Here is a 20206-nt window from a genome sequence, read left to right as displayed (position 1 = left end):
GTTGGGCAAAACCATGGGGGTCATTCCGAGTTGATCGCTCACTGCCGATTTCTACAGGGCAGCGATCAGGTGAAAAAACAGCATTTATGCGCATGTGTATGCCCCGCAATGCGCACGCGTGCAGTACAGGTACAAAGCCCTTTGTGGTTGTGCTCAGGTTCTAGCAAAGTTTTTCTTCGCACTGACGGCCGCAAGAAGATTGACAGGAAGGGGGTGTTTCAGTGTCTGAAAAAAACGCAGGTGTGGCTGGGCGTTCGCAGGGCGGGTGTATGACGTCAAATCCGGACACGAATAGGCTGAAGTAATCGCAAGCGCCGAGTAGGTTCAGAGCAACTCTGAAACTGCACAAACTGTTTTTGCAGAACTCGGCTGCACAAGCGTTCACACTTCTGCTAAGCTAAAATACACTCCCCAGTGGGTAGCGGCATAGCACGGCTGCTAAAACTAGCCAGCGAGTGATCAATTCGGAATGACCCCCCATGTGCACTGCAGGGGAGGCAGATGTAACATGTGCAGCGAGAGTTAAATTTGGGTGTGAAGTGTACAAACTGAAATCTAAATTGCAGTGTAAAGATAAAGCAGCCAGTATTTACCCTGCACAGAAACAAAATAACCCACCCAAATCTAACTTTCTCTGACGTGGCATATCTGCCCCTACACCCCCCCCCCCCCTGCAGTGCACTTGGTTGTGCCCAACTGTTAACAAAATTTGCTGCTATGATCAACTCTGAATTACCCGAGTTAGGTGCACAGGACAGAAGTGACGTTTGTACCGCTATATCGGTGCTTGTAGAATTGTGTCTAAAACGACATAGAAAATTCACAGTTTTACATGTTCCACACACCGCTTCGGGCTGTTAACGGGTTATATAAAAACCTCTTCCTCGCCCTCAATGTTTTCTCGGTGAAATATGAGTGTAGCTGATGAGCAGGCGAGCGACGCGGAGGGTTAGTAACACATTACAGCAGCGTAACCTCTGCCACCTTCACACCACCCTGGGGCCGTCTCTGCCTGATACATTACAGCACAACCAGTCACCCGGGAACGATCTGCGCGACGCTGACACCACTGCCGAACACTTCAAGGGCATTTTCAACCATTTCACCTATATACAAGTGGGATCATTTTCTTTATGAAAAAGCGTTTACATCACAAAACCCCATGTACATCTTTTCCCGACAACAAACAAAACGGCAGCTTCACTTCTGGGCTCATGGTTAGGGTCATTTAAAAAAATAAAAATATTAAGCAAAAGGAGGAAAATTTTAATAAAATTAAAGTGTAGCTATGGCTCCACTGTGGGGCCTTTGCACAAAAAAAGGGCCTGGCACTATAAATACTATTCAGCAATCAGGGTCTTAGAACTCTTCTTCATTTCAAATCAGTGGAAATCAATCTAAATCGATGTTGTACTTCCAGGGCTTACACACATTTACTAACATTTTAAAATATTAAAAATCATCTGTTAGTAAATGTGTTTCCGCCTCTGAAACTCAACATTGGGGTAAATTTACTAAGGTGGGAGATTTTTAGAACTGGTGATGTTGCCCATAGCAACCAATCAGATTATATCTACTATCTGCTAGAAGCAGCTTGATAAATGGTAAGTAGAATCTGATAGGTTGACATGGGCAACATCACCAGTTCTAAAAATCTCCCACCTTAGTAAATTTACCCCATTGAATGAGATCAATTTGCACTGACTTGAAATCGATAAAAATCAAAGAAAATCAACCTTTAGTAAATAACTCCCTTATTTTGTACACCCTGTGTTATACAGTATTATTCGGTCCATGTTGTTGTACTTCATGCCAGAGTTACAGCCTGGAAGGGGGAGTGACATAATAATAACAACCCCTAATTCACAACATTACATATTACACCTTATTACAATTTTCCCATAATTCCATGCTGTTTGTGTGGGTCATTGCGTTGCTTATGTGTGTTGGGTGACTTAGTGCAATTTTCACGATAAGAACACTGGCACATTATAAGCTGTTTCCAGAAAAAGTCATTGCAGATGAAGGATTATCTGGTTAGCCAAAGCACTACATTACAGGTGAACATGTAGGTGGACTACCTGCTGCAGTTTCACGTACAGTATGCCCACTGATGACAGGATACATTCACTTAGCCTCGCGGATATGTCTGGGGCATTGAGGTACAATGATGTCTCACTGTTTTAGTATGATTTCATGGGCTGCATTTCTCATCCAGGTACTCATGTTGTACAAGTCAGTTCCTGTGTTTAATTACAATCAGTGCAGAGTAGCACCACAGTGCTTTACACAGTTCTTTGTGGTATATATAGTCCGGGAAACATTCTGCTGCCACAGTTCCTCCATTTTGTTGTAGCCAATGACTCTACTTGTTGCCAAGTGCATAGAAATGAGTCAGGGTCTGTCACAGCCCCTCACAGATTACAATCAGTTGGGTAATGTGTCCAGGCCCAAGGAGGCGGCATGCTGCTTCGCCCTTAGCCGCAAGTTCTCGATACTGGTAGTTTTGCTGTTCAAGCTTGGAAGAGCGCCTGAGGCCTGCAGCATGGGTGAGGACCAGACCTGCTGGGCATGGGACAAGGACTGGTAGTAAGACTGGCAGTGCAGAGAACTCAATGGTGCCATACTAACGTTCATGCCCAGGTAGGGTACAGCCGGGGGGCTGCCCATATCAAAGGATGAGTAATGGACCAGGTTGTTGGTGGCCGCCATGTGCTGCCGGAACTGTTCTTGCAGACGGAACAGGCTCAGGGGTGAGGAGGAGTAGGAGTGAGTGGGGGGCAGACAGTTGCTGGAAGATGGAGTCATGGTGCTGCTGACGGGGAACTCTGCAATGAAATAAGATTTCCTTTATTAATTACTGCTAATTCTTCCCAGCATTCAGTTAATCAATAACATCATACAATCGGGTTGATTCAATTAGCCACTAGGGAGACTAGTTTCTGTTGCAATGGCATCTCATCTCGCCCACCTCACGGCCCAATCTCGCTCGGGTATTTCAAGTTTTTGAAAGCAGCCCTTTGGGACTGCGAAAAAGAAACATTGATTTAGTAGCTACCAAAAGTGCAGCATATAGCCTCACTTACTCTCACGGGCAAACAAATTGAACTGTCCCCAATAAGCGGGCTACCTTCATCAGAGGCTTAATGTTAGTAGACCAAAAGGATATTTTAGGTCTCCAAGGGATAAGAGAATCATGTGTCCTGTGCATATGCCAATTTATTAATAGCTTTGATAAAATGGTCACAATAGAACATTTATAACATTCATCACAGGTCTCCTACACTGGAGGAAATCACACACGTATAATAATGTGTGGACGGGAAACACTTAAGGCCAAATTGTGTTGGTGAATGTATAATGACGTGAAAATTTTGTTGAATGGTTTCAAAATTTGCACTTGTCTCTAACACAATAGTGATCATGAAACCATCTCCATAATATTTTGATATATGAGTGCTGAAGGAAAAGAAACTTTCTATACACAGAGAGAGAGCCAAAGGAAAGGGTAAGAGAAATTTGGAGTGTCCGCGATCAATAAACCTCTTCTAAACATGATATGAATTCAGACTGACCTGTTTTTGGACTTGCTCTCTTGTAGTTCTGAACTTTTGTGTCTGTAAGTGAAGATTTTTCCGCTTTTGTGTCTTCTAGAGGGGTCTTTGGCTCCTCCTCTTTATCAGTCTGGTCTTCTGCAGCGGACTCGCCAGCAGATTGTTCTGAGAGTGTTAAGTTCAGCTCTATGCTGGCTTCACCCACGGAGTTCTGCAGTTTCTTGGACTCATGGCTGGGAGCTGCTGGCTCCGCAGGGGCGGAGTCAGTCTTCCCCTCACTGTTGCTCACGTCCGAGTCTTTGTGTTTTTGAAGCTGCTCCTTCTGGAGACTCCTCTGCTTCTTGCGAAACTTGGCTCTTCTGTTCTTAAACCAAACCTGCAATGCAACATGAGTCAGACTTAATCTTTTTCCCACAATCTGAGAAACGGGCAAGTAATCAACATCTTTAGCTATTTATACAATATACAGAATAACAACCTACTATAAGATATTGTATTGATCTTCCTGCAAATTTGTATTTGCCAAACATTGATCTCTGTATTGTGTGCTGTGATTCTCGCAGTGTGGGAACTTACCTGTACTCTGGCCTCTGGCAAGTTGGTGCACATCGCCAGCCTCTCTCTCATCACCACGTCAGGATAGTGTGTTTTCTGGAATGTCTTTTCGAGTGCCTCCAGCTGCTGAGCTGTGAATGCGGTACGACTTCTTCTCTGTTTGCGGTGCTGGGACCCATATCGGGCTTCCAGGATGATGTCTTGAAATGTACAGCCGTTGGAAGATAAAATAGGGCAAATTTAATTATGGGTACTGGCATAAAATAAACAATTTATGTTCGTACAATAGCTCTAGAGGTTCTAAGCATCACAGCTGGTTATAGTTACTGGTAATACTACAGTCATCTCGGCTATTAACCAGTCATTACCGGCAGAACACTTTACAACCATGAAATAATTTCTAATAATCTCCAGTTACCTCTACCATTGCTAGTGACAAATCATTTTTCTTACCAGCCAATCTCTCTGCCAGGGTGAGTGCATGCACCGAGGGACGGTAGTCGGGGGCGTGCTGCGCTTGTTGCGCCGCCTGCTGGTGTAGATTGTACATGGCGCTTAGAGAGTTCATTGCGTGCAGGGAATATCCGTTCACTCCATAATGCTGCATGGCTGGGAATACCTGGGAAGACAGCGACACATTACAAATGGGCATCAGCAGGAATGGGATTTTACATTTTGACAGCAAACCTCCATTTGTCAATGAAATTTTATACAGAATGTACATTTATATAATGTCCATAGTCACAGAATCTACAATTCTCATTATTATTATATTATTGTAATTCATCACAGATTTGTTGAATATTAATTTCATATAATAAATAATATTAAGTCACCTTGAATTTGTACAGTTTAATTGCAGTAAATAATGGTAGTTCATTTATTTTTCCAGATAGGTCTACTGTGAAATCACAAGCTCTTTAATTGCTATGGTTTCAATGATTTGCTATTATTATATTGTCTTTTAAATGGTAATTCTTACGTAGTTCAGTTTAATTCCTCTATGGTTTAATGTATTGTAATTCCTATACAATCTCTTTAATGTAAATCTTATACCGTTTAATGGAATGCTCATCACTTATAAAAAGTATATCTTCACCAAAAGGCTAAGAGTAAAAAATAATAAAAAAAAAAAACCTTTTGCAAATATATTGAATGCACTATTTTTCAGACAGTGCCCTCAGAATAAGACAGAACCACAGATGACAGGATTACATTTGGAGACACTAATAGGGTTAATAATATTTACATTTATATTATTGGTATACATTAAAGATAATATAGTGCATTTTCTCTTTGATATTTGTACTATTGCTCACTACAATATTTGTGTGACACTTGATGCATCAACAAAACTTGTTTTTTGTTTTTATTTAAAAAAAAGATAATATAGTGGAGTTACATTTTAATGCATATAGTTTAATTTATTCTAACATGTCATTTTCTTTCCAGCTGGATTAATTTAATGTAATTTATTTATGGTTCACTATGATCTATTTGCTATATGGTCCTTTAAATGTCATTCTTACATGGATTAATTTAATGTTATTCCTATGTGATTTCAATAATTGTAATTCACATATCATTTATATTTATTTCTACGTGGTTACTTTTAAAGTAATTCATATAGGATACATTTCCACGTATTTACTGTGTGCTTTTATGTCAAATAATTTATTTATGGTTTAATGAAAAGAATTTACTACGTGGTTTATTTTTATGTATTTTATACTTTGTCACTTAATGCAATTCATATATGGTTTCATTTAATTATTATAGTTTTTATTGAATGTTATACATATGTCATTTTGATTGTAGGCATCATTAATTATGATATGGTTTAATTGTATGCATTCTCTCTATGGTATGTTTTAGTGTATTCCATATTAAATTAAAAATAATTCCGTTGTGGTTTCATTTAGTGTAACTCATTTATTTTTCATTTAATTTCTATGAGGTTCAACTTAATGTAATTCATATATTATTAATTTAAATTTATTTACTGTGTGTTTTCTTTTGAAGTAACATATGTATGTATGGTTTCAGCTAATGTAATTCCTACATGGTTTAAATTCTATGTAGTTTAATGTAATGTTTTTTCCAATCAGGTTTCATTTAGTATAATTCATATATTGTTGAATTTAATTTCTAATGGTTCAATTTAGTGCATTTCACATATGGTTCATTTTAATATATTTGCTAAATACTTTCATTTAAATTAATTATGTCTTAACTTAATTTCTTTGCTATGTGGTTTTATTGTTGTATTTAATTAGTTCCCTTTATGGTTTAATTTAGTGTGTTTCATATATGGTTTATTAAATGTAATTCTTACATGTCTTAATGTAATTACTGTCTGGTTTACTTGGATTAATCTTCTGCATGGTTTAATTCGGGGATATGCTAATCTATAAAAAAAGAAATCTGTTCAAATTAACCAAACTAATAAAAAATGAGATGTTTGTATATTCAATTTGTCCTTAAGGAGAATGAAATTGGCATGAATAACATAATGAAGTCAAATCTGTGAAGAGTCTACATATTACTATATCTTAGAGGTGATTTTCCTGTGATTGTCTCTGTGTCGCTGATCTGTATTCAGCAAACGACTAAATCATATTAAAGTAAATGCTATTTTTATAGTTTTCTAGAAAATGTTCTTAAATGTGACTGACACATATGATCACAAATCTGACAGGCTGGGGGATCTGAAACCCTAATAAATCGCTGACAGTTAAGATTATGTCTGTACAGGTTCTACAGGAAAAGAAAGTTTAGAGAAACTGCATTTTCAGGTTTGGGGGAAATATAGCAAAATAAAGCATATTATGTGAGATTATAATTAGCAGCTGTAGAAGGAGAGACTGGATTTCTATCTGACACACAAATGTCTTTAGAAAATAGTGAAACTTCCCATTTTGGTTCATGTCAATTTCTAATCAATAAAATGTTTCTAAGTGACGAGAAATTTTACTCTTTTCCGAGTAAAAAGTGTTAAAAATAGAATGTCAGTATAAAAAATTGTAATTAGTATATACACTGTATAATATAGTTATAAATTTCCCATGAGAATCACTAAGACATCCGTTATGTTGCAGTGAAAAAGCATCAGAGTCTCCTTATCCAGATGTCCGATTGTGCTTACTATGGATAAAGCCGTCTTCATATTCCATTAGGCAGGCGATAATCTGATCCCGGCAATTGCCTGTATATTATAGATTGCCTTTGTTGCTGTGTATGTCGTGTATGTAGCCGGAAGGAACGTGGTAATGATCACTAGAAAATCTGCCCAACACTGAAAACTGGAATTAATTCAACTATAATAGACCAGTGTACTGACAATCGGTCCCTATACTCTTTGTGTTTTACTATTATCATTGCAATATACACAAGTGACATCAATATTGATATAAACTCCTGAGAATTATAATTGTATAAATAACTCTCAGTGAAGTCACTGCCTATAATGAGCCTTAGTGATGTCATATATTTATTATTCAGTGGGATTTATTGCTGTGTATATATGTATGTGTGTGTGTGTATATATATATATATATATATATATATATAATGGAGATATATATATATATATATATATATATATATATATATAATGGATATGAAGGGTGTGCTAAGGTGGTACTAGACATGTAAAAACTCTACTGTTTCATTTAGGTCCTCACAGCTTACAGTTGCTTTATTCGCATGAATCACTGCATGAATAATTGATGTATAACAAGATTAATTCTAGCAAATTTAATCAAACAAACCGGTTTAGCGAGCTTGGTATGTGGATATGTATGCAGAAATTAGCACATATCTTCAAATTTCCTCTTACAGTTTAGGCGATGACCTATTCACTCTCACACTGACTTATTTTACCTTTGTAACTTTATTTAAAAATTAAACAGTGAGGGAGTATTTCTTGCCTTTATATTCACACACATAAAAATTAATATCCCAAGACATATAGAAAATTATCAAAATAGAAAAGCTTGCCTGCAAATTTTTTTTTACACACAAAATGTTAGTTACCTAGGAGACTGCAAGTCATGTTTTCAAACGCTGCACTGTCCCAGAGCCATGCACACTAGAGTAGTTCTGCCCGCAGTGTATATTAAGTCTATTGTTATCTATTTTTTAGCATGTTTTTTTTAATAGCTAATACAGGTTGAGTATCCCTTATCCAAAATGCTTGGGACCAGAAGTATTTTGGATATCAGATTTTTCCGTATTTTAGAATAATTGCATACCATAATGAGATATCATGGTGATGGGACCCAAGTCTAAGCACAGAATGCATTTATGTTTCATATACACCCTATTCACACAGCCTGAAGGTGATTTTAGTCAATATTTTTAATAACTTCTTGCATTAAACAAAGTGTGTGTACATACATACAATTCATTTATGTTTCATATACACCTTATACACACAGCCTGAAGGTCATTTAATACATTATGTTCAATAACTTTGTGTATTAAACAAAGTTTGTGTAAATTGAGCCATCAAAAAACAAAGGTTTCACTATCTCAGTCTCACTCAAAAAATTCCGTATTTCGGAATATTCCGTATTTCTGAATATTTGGATATGGGATACTCAACCTGTATAAGCTAATTAAGAATTAGCTATTAGCTATTTTGTATTAGCTAATAACTAATTCTTTATTAGCTAATATTAGGTTTATGTGAATCCATATTCAGTGGAACTGCAATATAAATATTTGAAAAATGAGAGTCTGGTGTATGTCAGCTAAAGCATTATATATTACCAGATGTAATCTACTTTCTGTAATGTCCGTTCAGATTATTTACAAACCACAAGGACTGTGCGCACTCACAGCAATTTCCAGGTGTTGGGACTGCAGGAAACATCATCATATCCCAGTCACTTTCTAAAATCCATCTGGGGTTATCATTATTGTGCCTTTTAACCATGGGAGTGAGAGGAGACCGTGTTTATTACATGCCACTATTGTAATTGTCAGTGTCTTTATTACATGTTAGTATCATACATGTGCATGATTTTATTATGTATCATTATCATACAGTACATGTGATTCATTTTATTACATGTTAGTGTAGTTGATGTGAATATCTTTATTCTGTGTCGCTATTGTACCAATGGTTTCTATTACGTGCCACGTAAAAGTCTTAGGGGTAGATTTATCAATGTGTGATATTCTTGTTATCACTCTACGAATGTTAAGTGGTGCTCCAACCAATCAGCTCCTGTCATTTTTCAAATACATAACAGTTAGGTGCTGATTGGCTGGAGCACCATTGAACATTCGCAATGAGTGATAACAAGACTATCACTCGTTGTTAAATCTGCCCCTTAATTACGTGTCACTATCATCATACAAGTATAACGTATTACTATAGTATAATACTTTTATTAGGTGTCACTATCATTTATGTGAATGTCTTTATTAGATCGCCTGCTTTCCTGTATAACGCCACCTGGAAGAATCAAATGGCTTCCGTTAACAGTATAGGCAGAGGCCTTGGGGGTATATTTACTGAAGTGTGGGTTTATAGAAGGAAGATGTTGCTAGGTAAATAAGTAGAATCTAATTGGTTTATATGGGCAACATATCAACTACTATGAACCTGCATTTTAGTAAATATGTCCCATAGTTTCTTATACCTATAAAACCATATATTGTGGCGAGGGGGCCCGGACTGCACACCCCAGCTTCTTACAATGGGATGTGCTACCTTATTGGGTCTTAGTACTACAATATAGGAACAAGAGTGCAGCATACATCATTAAAATTATAACAACCATCATATCCGAGGTTCTTGGCATACTGTATATTGCCCAATATATGAGCCTGCCCACCTTCTTCACGGTGACCTCATTGGACAGGTCCCTAACATTATAGGGGTTAGCCTATGAAATAAAAAGCCCTCATTTCATTATAAAAGCATCCGGCAAGTTCCTCCCATCAGAACATTAAGCCCTCCCCCACAGATGCCGCCACTTTAATGTGCAATTAATGTACTTCCTGCAAAGACTGATGGATGATATCACAGAACTTAATTTGCACTGTTGACTTGGAGATTTGTTCCTTTATTGTGTAGAACATTGTATTTGGTTCAGTTGAGGGGAAAGTTTCTGCCTCGGGGAGATGGCTAATTTACCACTGAAAATAAGTTGTTTCTTTTTGTTCACACAAACAGTGACCAGTGGAAATTACACATCTAAAAAAGTAATTTAATATTGCTTATTTCCTCACATTTAATTTCTCTTTAAGCAATGAGTTAAGTTGTGCTATTTAATTTGGAGTTTCTTCTCTGCCAAGGGAGAATAAAGTGGAAAACTTGGCTGGAAGAGCAAATTTAGACGGATTCATTGTTCCGAGCACTTGTTAAATGTGTGTCTGTTCTTTGCGGCATGCTATAGACCGTACGTGTCTGTGCAATGTGTCGCCTCCATTTGTACGGCTACATTAAATCAAGTGCCAGCACTAATTTTACCACCTCAAACTTGTGTTAGACAATGACGGTGCCACAAACTGCCTCTTTTCTACAGTACACAAGACATAGATTGGACCTGTGAAGTGGGGTGGCTGCGGTGCAAAGGTATTAGAAGAATCACCCATTAAGAGAACGGGGAACATGCACAGGGTAGGACAGTACACAGCACCCCTAGTGGTGCATTTTATTCATAGCAATAAACCATTCACTTCATTACAATTTATTATCCTAATCGTGGCACAGCTGGTAAAGACCCCCCAAGGCCATTCTCTGCTCCCTCTTCACTTCTTGTCGGGATGCAACAAAACAAGACATTTATTGCCATGATATATAAATCACCTAGTAATGTACTTAGATGTAGCCTCTCAAAAATGTACTAAAGCTTCATGTTTCCCATAGCAACCAATCATATGATCACCACTTTTCACTTTTAGAACCTTTAGTAAATATACTCACAAGAAGCAACGTAACGAGCTTCCTGCCTCTGCTACATTACTTTGTATGTTCCACACCACAAATGTGTGTTGGGGGTACATACAGTTGGACTGGTACAACTTGTCACATATGTAGGTGATCTCACAACCTCACGGCCATTAATATGTGCACTGTCCATTGTACATGATTATACCTAAGCATAGGAAAGGACTCTGGTGGCTCCTCTAATGTAGGGGAAATTAATATAAGGTAACACAACTCCTGAGAATGAACATTGTGTTATTGTAACAGCTAATACAGCTTTACCACCTCTTATGTCCCCGTCCACCTGCAGCTAGGGGGATGCTTTGTCGGACCACACACACAATAACTGAACACAATGAAATGGATAAGAAAACATTATGAGGCTTTTGTCCAAATCTCTCAACAGGAAACTTAATAGTGTTTATCACGTTAATGTTATTACATCTCAATGAGAACAAGGCCTGGATTTGGCTAAACCCCTATCCTTATTAAAGTGCCCTGTTATGCATAATGTCACTACCTGAAAGGAAGTATGCGTAAGGTGGAAAGGTAGGGAGTAAATATACAGACCCACTGTATGAGCCATAACCTCATCCTGCATATTCATTTACTGACCTCTCTAGAGACCTGCAGAACATTGCTCTGTTCCATCTACCCCATCATAGATACATACGGATATATTCTGCAGATAATTACATTACTGACCACTGTAGAAACCTGCAGAACATTGCTCTGTATCATCCACCCCCTGACGCTCACAGCACTTAGGTCATGTGTTTGATTCTCGCCATGGCCCTAACTGTGTGGAGTTTGTATATTCTCCCTGCGTGGGTTTCTTCCTGGTACTCCAATTTCCTCCCACAATCTAAAAATATACTGGTGGGTTAATTGGCTCCCAACAAACTGAACTCTAGGGTGCAAGTGTGTGTATGTACATGTGGTAGGGCAGACTGGATAGGCAAAGCGGTTCTTATCTTCTGTCAAATTCTATGTTTATAAGATTCATACTGATATATCCTGCAGATTATTATATTAATGACCTCTCTATAGATCTGTAGAACATTACACTGTACCTTATACCATCTACCCCCTGACTGGCACTGTGTAATGTTCTGTGTATGGACACTTTGGGGTCTATTCAATTATTGTCGTATCCTCTCCGACGGAGAGGATCTGACACTTCAGTATTCAATTGGCGGGTCATTTCTGATAGGTTTTTGCCCGTTTTTGGGAAAATGCCATCCGACTTTTTTTAAAGTCGGATCGGCATTGTCGAAAACGGGCCAAAAACCTGTTGGAAATGCCTGCAAATTCGACAAAATACGTGGATCCGTGGTTAATCCGCCGATCCACGTGTTTTTCCGACAAGTCGGAAAAACGCTACTGGACTTGAATAGGTCAAATCCAGATTCGACCTAGAAAAGTCAAAAAATGCTGTTTTGCCGACAAGTCGGGAATTCCGTCAATAATTGAATAGCCCCCTATGTGACTCATTCTCAAAGATTCCGTAATATGAAGGTAAATGTGTTTTTCACTTTTTTTTATATTTTACACCATTCTCTTTGTCCTGCACTCTTGGGAATCCCTTGTGTGCATTTTTGTTTGATTGTTTTATAGGATTTGGAAAACAAGAAAAAGTGCCTCACTTTCCACTTATATTAAGGGAAACCAAATATATGCTAATTTTTCTATGCACCTCTATGTGGTGCAAAGAAATTCCAGATGTGACTGCTCTCAAAGAGCTTTTACCAGGCCACTTTGTGGCCATAGCGGAGAATCAAATCACTACCAAAGTGTCTATCTTTGGATGTTTGGACTGTTGGAACTTATAATGAAATATTAAGGCTATGGCAGAGGTTCTCAGACGCGGTCCTCAAGGAACCCCAGTGGTCCAGGTTTTAGATATATCCATGGCTCAGCACACATGGTAAAATCAAATTGACTGAGGTCCCTGTGGCCAAGCATGGATAAACCTAAAACCTGGACCAATGGGGTGCTTTGAGGACCGCGTTTTAGAACCTCTGGGCTATTGTGATGTTCTAGGCCCAGAATTATTTTGGCAGAGATCATACAAGCTGGATATACCTAGTACTGCTCTAATATGCTGCTTATCCAGGTCAGCTGCATCTCTGAATAAAAGCTTCAGGCAAGTTGAGGGGAATCAGATGTTTGGGATCCCAAGGATTGTGCGGTCTTGGCAGCTGCTCCCAATTTCCTCACCCAACCTGCATTAAACTCCTTAGAGCTCCGGATCAAATGGTTTCAATTCAGTGGTCTAATAAGAGTTTTATTTTCTCATTTACTTGTGATCAGGACACGGGAGGGGGGGAGCGGCCTTTGGGAAACCCAGAGATGATTTCCAGACACAAAAAAAAACTGTTATCCATTAACATCCAATTATCACTTGGGCCATGCCATTAATTATAAATCAGGAACCTAATTGGGATAATTAGCTTTCTCTCAGCTAATGCAGCGTGACTGATGCGTTTTGAGAGGGTTTAATCACTTCATTTGTTAGGTGGCAGGGGAACAAATGCAGAATATACTGTAATTTTATCGCCCTGCTCGCCAGAATTAAAAGCTCTTTAAGTCACTAATACATGTTTGCAAATAGCTCTCAACAGTAAATCAATTACTAGCATAATAGCAAGTGGGCAATACTCATTTTAGTGAACTCATGGGAGATTATACAAATCTCTGAGACCATATAGAGAGTTTATGCAAAGATGAATACTGCTTTCTAGCAGTGTGGCCCCTGGTGGATGGGGCTAGTGTGGGGCATGGATGGTTTCTTTCAAGCACTTTATTTTCTTCAGTACACTCAGAGATTGAGATAATGTAACAGGGTTTGTGGCCCTGAATAAATAACTACCGTATATACTCGAGTATAAGTCGACCAGAATAGAAGCCGAGGCACCTAATTTTATCACAAAAACCTGGGAAAACGTATTGACTCGAGTATAAGCCTAGGGTGGGAAATACAGCTCTAGCCGTACACAGCCCTCATAGTGCCAGATATGCCTTCATGCTGCCAGATATGCCCCATAGTGCCAGATATGCCCTCATGCTGCCAGATATGCCCCACAGTGCCAGATATGCCCTTATGCTGCCAGATATGCCCCACAATGCCAGATGTGCCAGATATGCCCCACAGTGCCAGATATGCCCTCGTGCTGCCAGATATGCCCCACAGTGCCAGATGTGCCAGATATGCCCTCATGCTGCCAGATATGCCCCACAGTGCCAGATATGCCCTTATGCTGCCAGATATGCCCCACAATGCCAGATGTGCCAGATATGCCCCACAGTGCCAGATATGCCCTCATGCTTCCAGCTATGCCCCACAGTGCCAGATGTGCCAGATATGCCCCACAGTGCCAGATATGCCCTCATGCTGCCAGATATGCCCCACAGTGCCAGATATGCCCTCATGCTGCCAGATATGCCCCACAGTGCCAGATATGCCCCACGGTGCCAGATATGCCCTTATGCTGCCAGATATGCCCCACAATGCCAGATGTGCCAGATATGCCCCACAGTGCCAGATATGCCCTCATGCTTCCAGCTATGCCCCACAGTGCCAGATATGCCCTCATGTTGCCAGATATGCCCCACAGTGCCAGATATGCCCTCATGCTGCCAGATATGCCCCACAGTGCCAGATATGCCCTCATGCTGCCAGATATGTCCCACAGTGCCAGATATGCCCTCATGCTGCCAGATATGCCCCACAGTGCCAGATGTGCCAGATATGCCCCACAGTGCCAGATATGCCCTCATGCTGCCAGATATGCCTCACAGTGCCAGATATGCCCTCATGCTTCCAGCTATGCCCCACAGTGCCAGATGTGCCAGATATGCCCCACAGTGCCAGATATGCCCTTATGCTGCCAGATATGCCAGATGTGCCAGATATGCCCCACAGTGCCAGATATGCCCTCATGCTTCCAGCTATGCCCCACAGTGCCAGATGTGCCAGATATGCCCCACAGTGCCAGATATGCCCTCATGCTGCCAGATATGCCCCACAGTGCCAGATATGCCCTCATGCTGCCAGATATGTCCCACAGTGCCAGATATGCCCTCATGCTGCCAGATATGCCCCACAGTGCCAGATGTGCCAGATATGCCCCACAGTGCCAGATATGCCCCACAGTGCCAGATATGCCCCACAGTGCCAGTTACTTACCCTCCGTCGCTCCTGCGCTGTCCCTTCGCTCCCGCGCTGTCCCGTCGCTCCCGTGCTGTCTTCTGAAGGAGGGACACGGAGGGCACAGCGAGCGGCTCTCCTGTGTCCCTCCTGCGTCTTCGGCGGCAGCGGCGTGTGTGTTAAAGGAAGTGCCGGTTCGTGCACTTCCTTTAACACACACACGCCGCTGCCGCCGGAGGGACACAGGAGAGCCGCGCGCTGTGCCCTCCATGTCCCTCCTAAATACTCACTCGAGTATAAGCCGAAGTGGCCTTTTCAGCACAAAAAAAGGTGCTAAAAAGTCGGCTTATACTCAAGTATATACGGTACATATACAGATACCTGTCACAGAATAAGGAGGTAATAATAACCCAATTTACTAGATAGATGGATAGATAGATAGATAGATAGATAGATAGATAGATAGATAGATAGATAGATAGATAGATAGATAGATAGATAGATAGATAGAACAGACAGACATGAGGTATATATAATTATAAGATAGATAGATAGATAGATAGATAGATAGATAGATAGATAGATAGATAGATAGATAGATAGATAGATAGATAGATAGATAGATCTGTGATTCAGGGGCCTATGTATTATTAATATTATCAATCCCTATTACAACAGATATTTTCATTCCGCATGAAAATGTACGCGCTGTGTGCTAAAGGTAACTTGCACCACTGGCAGTAGTGATAACCGCTGTCCCTGTGAGTTACTTCCTCAGCATTTTGGAGAAGTCTTTCACTGTGTATGCGCACAGTGCACTGGCGTATTTATAATGGGTGCAGTGTGTGCGGTGTCTCTGAGTCCAGGGGGGCTCACACCGCACACACTGCACCCATATTTTGAATACTCAGCCCTCCAGAGTTCCACATCAATGGCAGGAGTGCTGTTAAATCACCATGAAAATGGCGCAGCAGCCATTTTCACAGAGTTCTGCGCATGTGCAGTAGAGTCCTCTAGAGCTCAGACTCTACATCGCTGCCGACGGAGAGGAGGGGGCCCGCACAGAGGAGGCTCCACACGGGCATCCTCCTCTCAAAAAGTACCCCTGGAACCGTATCAGTTTCCGCTGCCAGATGGAGGCTGCAGGAGAGGGAACAGAAGTTCTCTCCCTTGCGAGTATTCTTTTGAATGATATGGGCGATTCCGACGCATCAGAATGACAAATCATTCAAATCGTCAAGTGTGTATACACTATGCGCACTCCCCCAGTGTCATCTCTCATCTTCAGATCTTCCCTACATGCAGCTCAGTCAGAGGATATCATCAACGGAAGCATGCTCCTGGATGTGGCCACTGATGATGTCTTTTGTGTGTACGCACTATATCGTTTGTCCAGGAGTTCAAGGGAAATAGTTGATGACATTGTACCATTTGCAAGTCATGTAATGTGCATCTGGCATAAACTTCCATGGGCTTAAAGGGGTTTATTCCATCTGAAGATGGTGTAACTAACGGGGACAAACATATGTAGAAATGTACGGGATAGATAGGATTTATATAGATAGATATTGCTAATATCCTGGTGGTACTCTAATTTTGCAGATGAGTAGATAAGATAGATAGATAGATAACTATCTTATATCTATATCCTATTAGGCTATATAAATAATATTATCTATCTATCTATCTATCTATCTATCTATCTATCTATCTATCTATCTATTGTATGCCTCATATCTGTCTATATATCTATATATCAATATAACATCTAACAACCTAACGTCTCATAGATAGATAGATAACTATATTATCCTATTAGAGAAAAGCGCAATATAAATAACATTATCTATCTATCTATCTACTGTATGCCCCATATCTGTCTATATATCTACATATCAATTTAACATCTAACAATCTAACGTATCATAGATAAATAGATAGTAGTTTCAATTACATATCAGTTTTCTCCCTTAAGGATAGATTTAAGATAGAAGACAAATATCTATTTTGCATATCTAATATCTATCTCATATCTAACTATCTATATATATAATATATCTATATCTCATATCTATTTAGTTAATATCTCATATCTATCTATGCCTCATATCTATCTATCTATCTATCTATCTATCTATCTATCTATCTATCTATCTATCTATCTAATATCTAATACATATCTATAGGTCTCATATCTATCTATCTATCTATCTATCTATCTATCTATCTATCTATCTATCTATCTATCTATCTATCTAATATCTAACACATATCTATAGGTCTCACATGTATCTATCTATCTATCTATCTATCTATCTATCTATCTATCTATCTATCTATCTATCTATCTATCTGATATCTAATACATATCTATAGGTCTCATATGTATCTATCTATCTATCTATCTATCTATCTATCTATCTATCTATCTATCTATGGGGTCTATTTACTGAAGCTGGGTACACACTCGAGCGTTGTGTACTCAGCCGACATGACAGCCGAAAGGGCCTACATAATGGGAAGCTGGGTCCACATTTAGCAATGTCAATGAAGACTGGAACTATCATGTTCCGACCTTCATTAACAATACTACAGGATGCTAGTGATATCATCAGGTGTGCAGCACATCATACCTAACACTGTCGTTACAGTGGACACCTGCATATTGGCATACACACTGCCCGATATGCGCCGTTGTTAGCGACGGCCATTTTCCCATGGATTTCGTTACTGCGCATGCACAAAAATGTGGCAGGACCATTTACTGGAGATTTGTGGAGAGATGCAGCTGCTGGTGGGTGACTCCGGACAGGGGAGTATTGGAAAAATGGGTACAGGGTGTGAGGTGGACCCTGGGGGGCCCGCGTGCACCACACACACAGCACCCATTATAGATATGCCACTGTATCTATCTCTCTCTATGCCACTGTCTGACAGGCAGAATAGTTTGGCAGCATAATGGGTGATGGATAAAGGACGTTACTGTCTGTGTTTCTCCAGTCAGTCAGTCAGAGAGTAGAACAATAAGAGTATTTATGATATGAGGTGAGTGCTGCTCCTGGCCAGTAACTGTGTTATTATTACAGTGTGTAGGGTTATAGGGTGTAATGTATGGAGCGCTTCTTATGAGTAAACAATGCTCGCACTCAGCGTGCCAGGAAATAATCTGCTTAGCAGCCGTGCTTTCACACTCTTCCTTGTATTGTCTAATAATCCATTAATGAGGTTTGCACAGGGGGTGGCCGGCTGTAGGACATGATTAGATATGTATTACTGTCATTTACATGGGAAACTTGGCTGCCCAACCAACTGGAAACGGAGAGCGATTTACACCAGGGGGTGCAGAATAACTCCTTCACTGCCACACTCGCACCAGCATCATGTCAATATATATGCCTTATAGAAGGTATCATCAGTAAGTCCTGGGCTAGGAGTGGTCCCTAACCTCCTTTCAGATAGATATAAGAAGATGTTACAGCAGCAATGAAGGTGTTAGATGGACAGGAGGATAATTCATAAGCTGTCAGTTGTGTCCATAAAGCAGATTGGCTACAGAACTTTTGCAGCGGACACATCATGCTTTATGGCACTGACACCCCATCCCCCCCCCCCCCCCCCTACCTTCCCCACTCCACCCACCACTACCGCCACCATAGTGGTTAGAAATGACTGGGGAGACACAAGTCTGGTTTTCTACAGCCAATATATGGAGCTAGATATGCCTTCATCTGTATCTAAGGATATAAACTAATTTCTCTTCATAATGAGGATGATCCTGGCCCGGTGGAATGACTGCGGACCAGTCTAAAATCTTTTACTTTCCCCCTCTTTTGGTTTGTATTACACTCACAGTATAAGATTCAGGGGTCTATTTACTAAACCTTGGAGAGAGATAAAGTACCAGCCAATCATCTCATAACTGCCCTGTTATAGGCTGTGGTTGAAAAACATCAGGGGCTGATTGGCTGGTACTTTAGCTCTCTCCAAGGCTTAGTACATAGACCCCCAAAGAGAGTATCAATATGCAGCTGAATCCAGATAACATAGGGGTCGATTCAATTCACCGACAGTTGAATAGCGCCGGGAATTAGCTCCCGGCGCTATTCATTACAGCGCCAAGTGACACTAATTGTCGGGAATTCTTCTCTCACCCCCGGGGGATGAGAGAGGAAATTCAACAAAAGTGCTGCCGCGCGTCCGGCGCGAGGCTGCTTCTGTCGGGAATCAGCACCGCGGCGAGGAGTTAAGTCGGAGAATGCCTGTTCTCCTGACAAAACAACCTGTTAAGTCCGGGAGAATGGGCATTCGCCGACTTAACGAGCTGAATTGAATAGCGCTGGGAGCTAATTCCTGACACTATTCAACTGTCGGTGAATTGAATCGACCCCATAGAGTGCTATGTATATAATATACAGATGAATCCAGTGTAGAAAATACAGTCCACTGGGGAAGATTTATAAAGCCTGGAGAAGTGATAAAGCAGTGAAGAGTGCAAGGTGATAAAGCACCAGCCAATCAGCTAACTGTCAATTTACATATTGGAGCTGATTGGCTGGCGCGTTGTCACCTTGCACTTATCACTTCTTTATCACTTCTCTAGGCTTAATACATCTGCCCCACTTCTGTATATACAGTAGCTAAATTCAAAAGATAACATACTGTGTCCTGTGTATAATACAGGACATACTGTACACTCTGTATATAATAATATACAGCAGAATCCAGTACAGATCCTACAGTGTTCTGTACATAATATGCAGCTGAATCCAACAAAAAGAATACACCTACAGTGCTCTTTGTATGATACACAACTCATTCCAGCAGATATGTATACAGTGTCCTGTATATAATATACATCTGAATCCAGAAGAGAACATGTATACAGTGATCTGTATATAATATATAGCTGTATCTCGTAGAGACCACGTATATAGTATCCTGTATATAATATACATCTAAATCCATCAGAAAATGCATATAAAAATGCATATATAGTGTCCTGTC

The 20206-nt window shown here is 40.2% G+C and overlaps 1 protein-coding gene across 1 annotated transcript in view; it reads right to left on the bottom strand.

Moving 5' to 3' along the window:
* Positions 1-1556: 1556 nt before the first annotated feature.
* DMBX1 (diencephalon/mesencephalon homeobox 1) overlaps positions 1557-20206 on the bottom strand; it is a 22089-nt gene continuing 3439 nt past the window's right edge. The window contains exons 2-5 of the mRNA XM_063938700.1: positions 4565-4728; positions 4131-4326; positions 3576-3930; positions 1557-2828 (exon numbers count right to left, since the gene is read on the bottom strand). Of these exons, the coding sequence (XP_063794770.1) occupies positions 2428-2828; positions 3576-3930; positions 4131-4326; positions 4565-4716 (1104 nt within the window). The 5' untranslated portion in view covers positions 4717-4728 and the 3' untranslated portion in view covers positions 1557-2427. The remainder of the gene's footprint in view (positions 2829-3575; positions 3931-4130; positions 4327-4564; positions 4729-20206) is intronic.

This window comes from Pseudophryne corroboree, chromosome 9 (genome assembly GCF_028390025.1).
Source record: "Pseudophryne corroboree isolate aPseCor3 chromosome 9, aPseCor3.hap2, whole genome shotgun sequence".
Lineage (NCBI taxonomy): Eukaryota > Metazoa > Chordata > Amphibia > Anura > Myobatrachidae > Pseudophryne > Pseudophryne corroboree.
The sequence above is the reverse complement of the archived record's forward strand: the minus strand, read 5'-3'. Positions and strand labels throughout refer to the sequence as shown.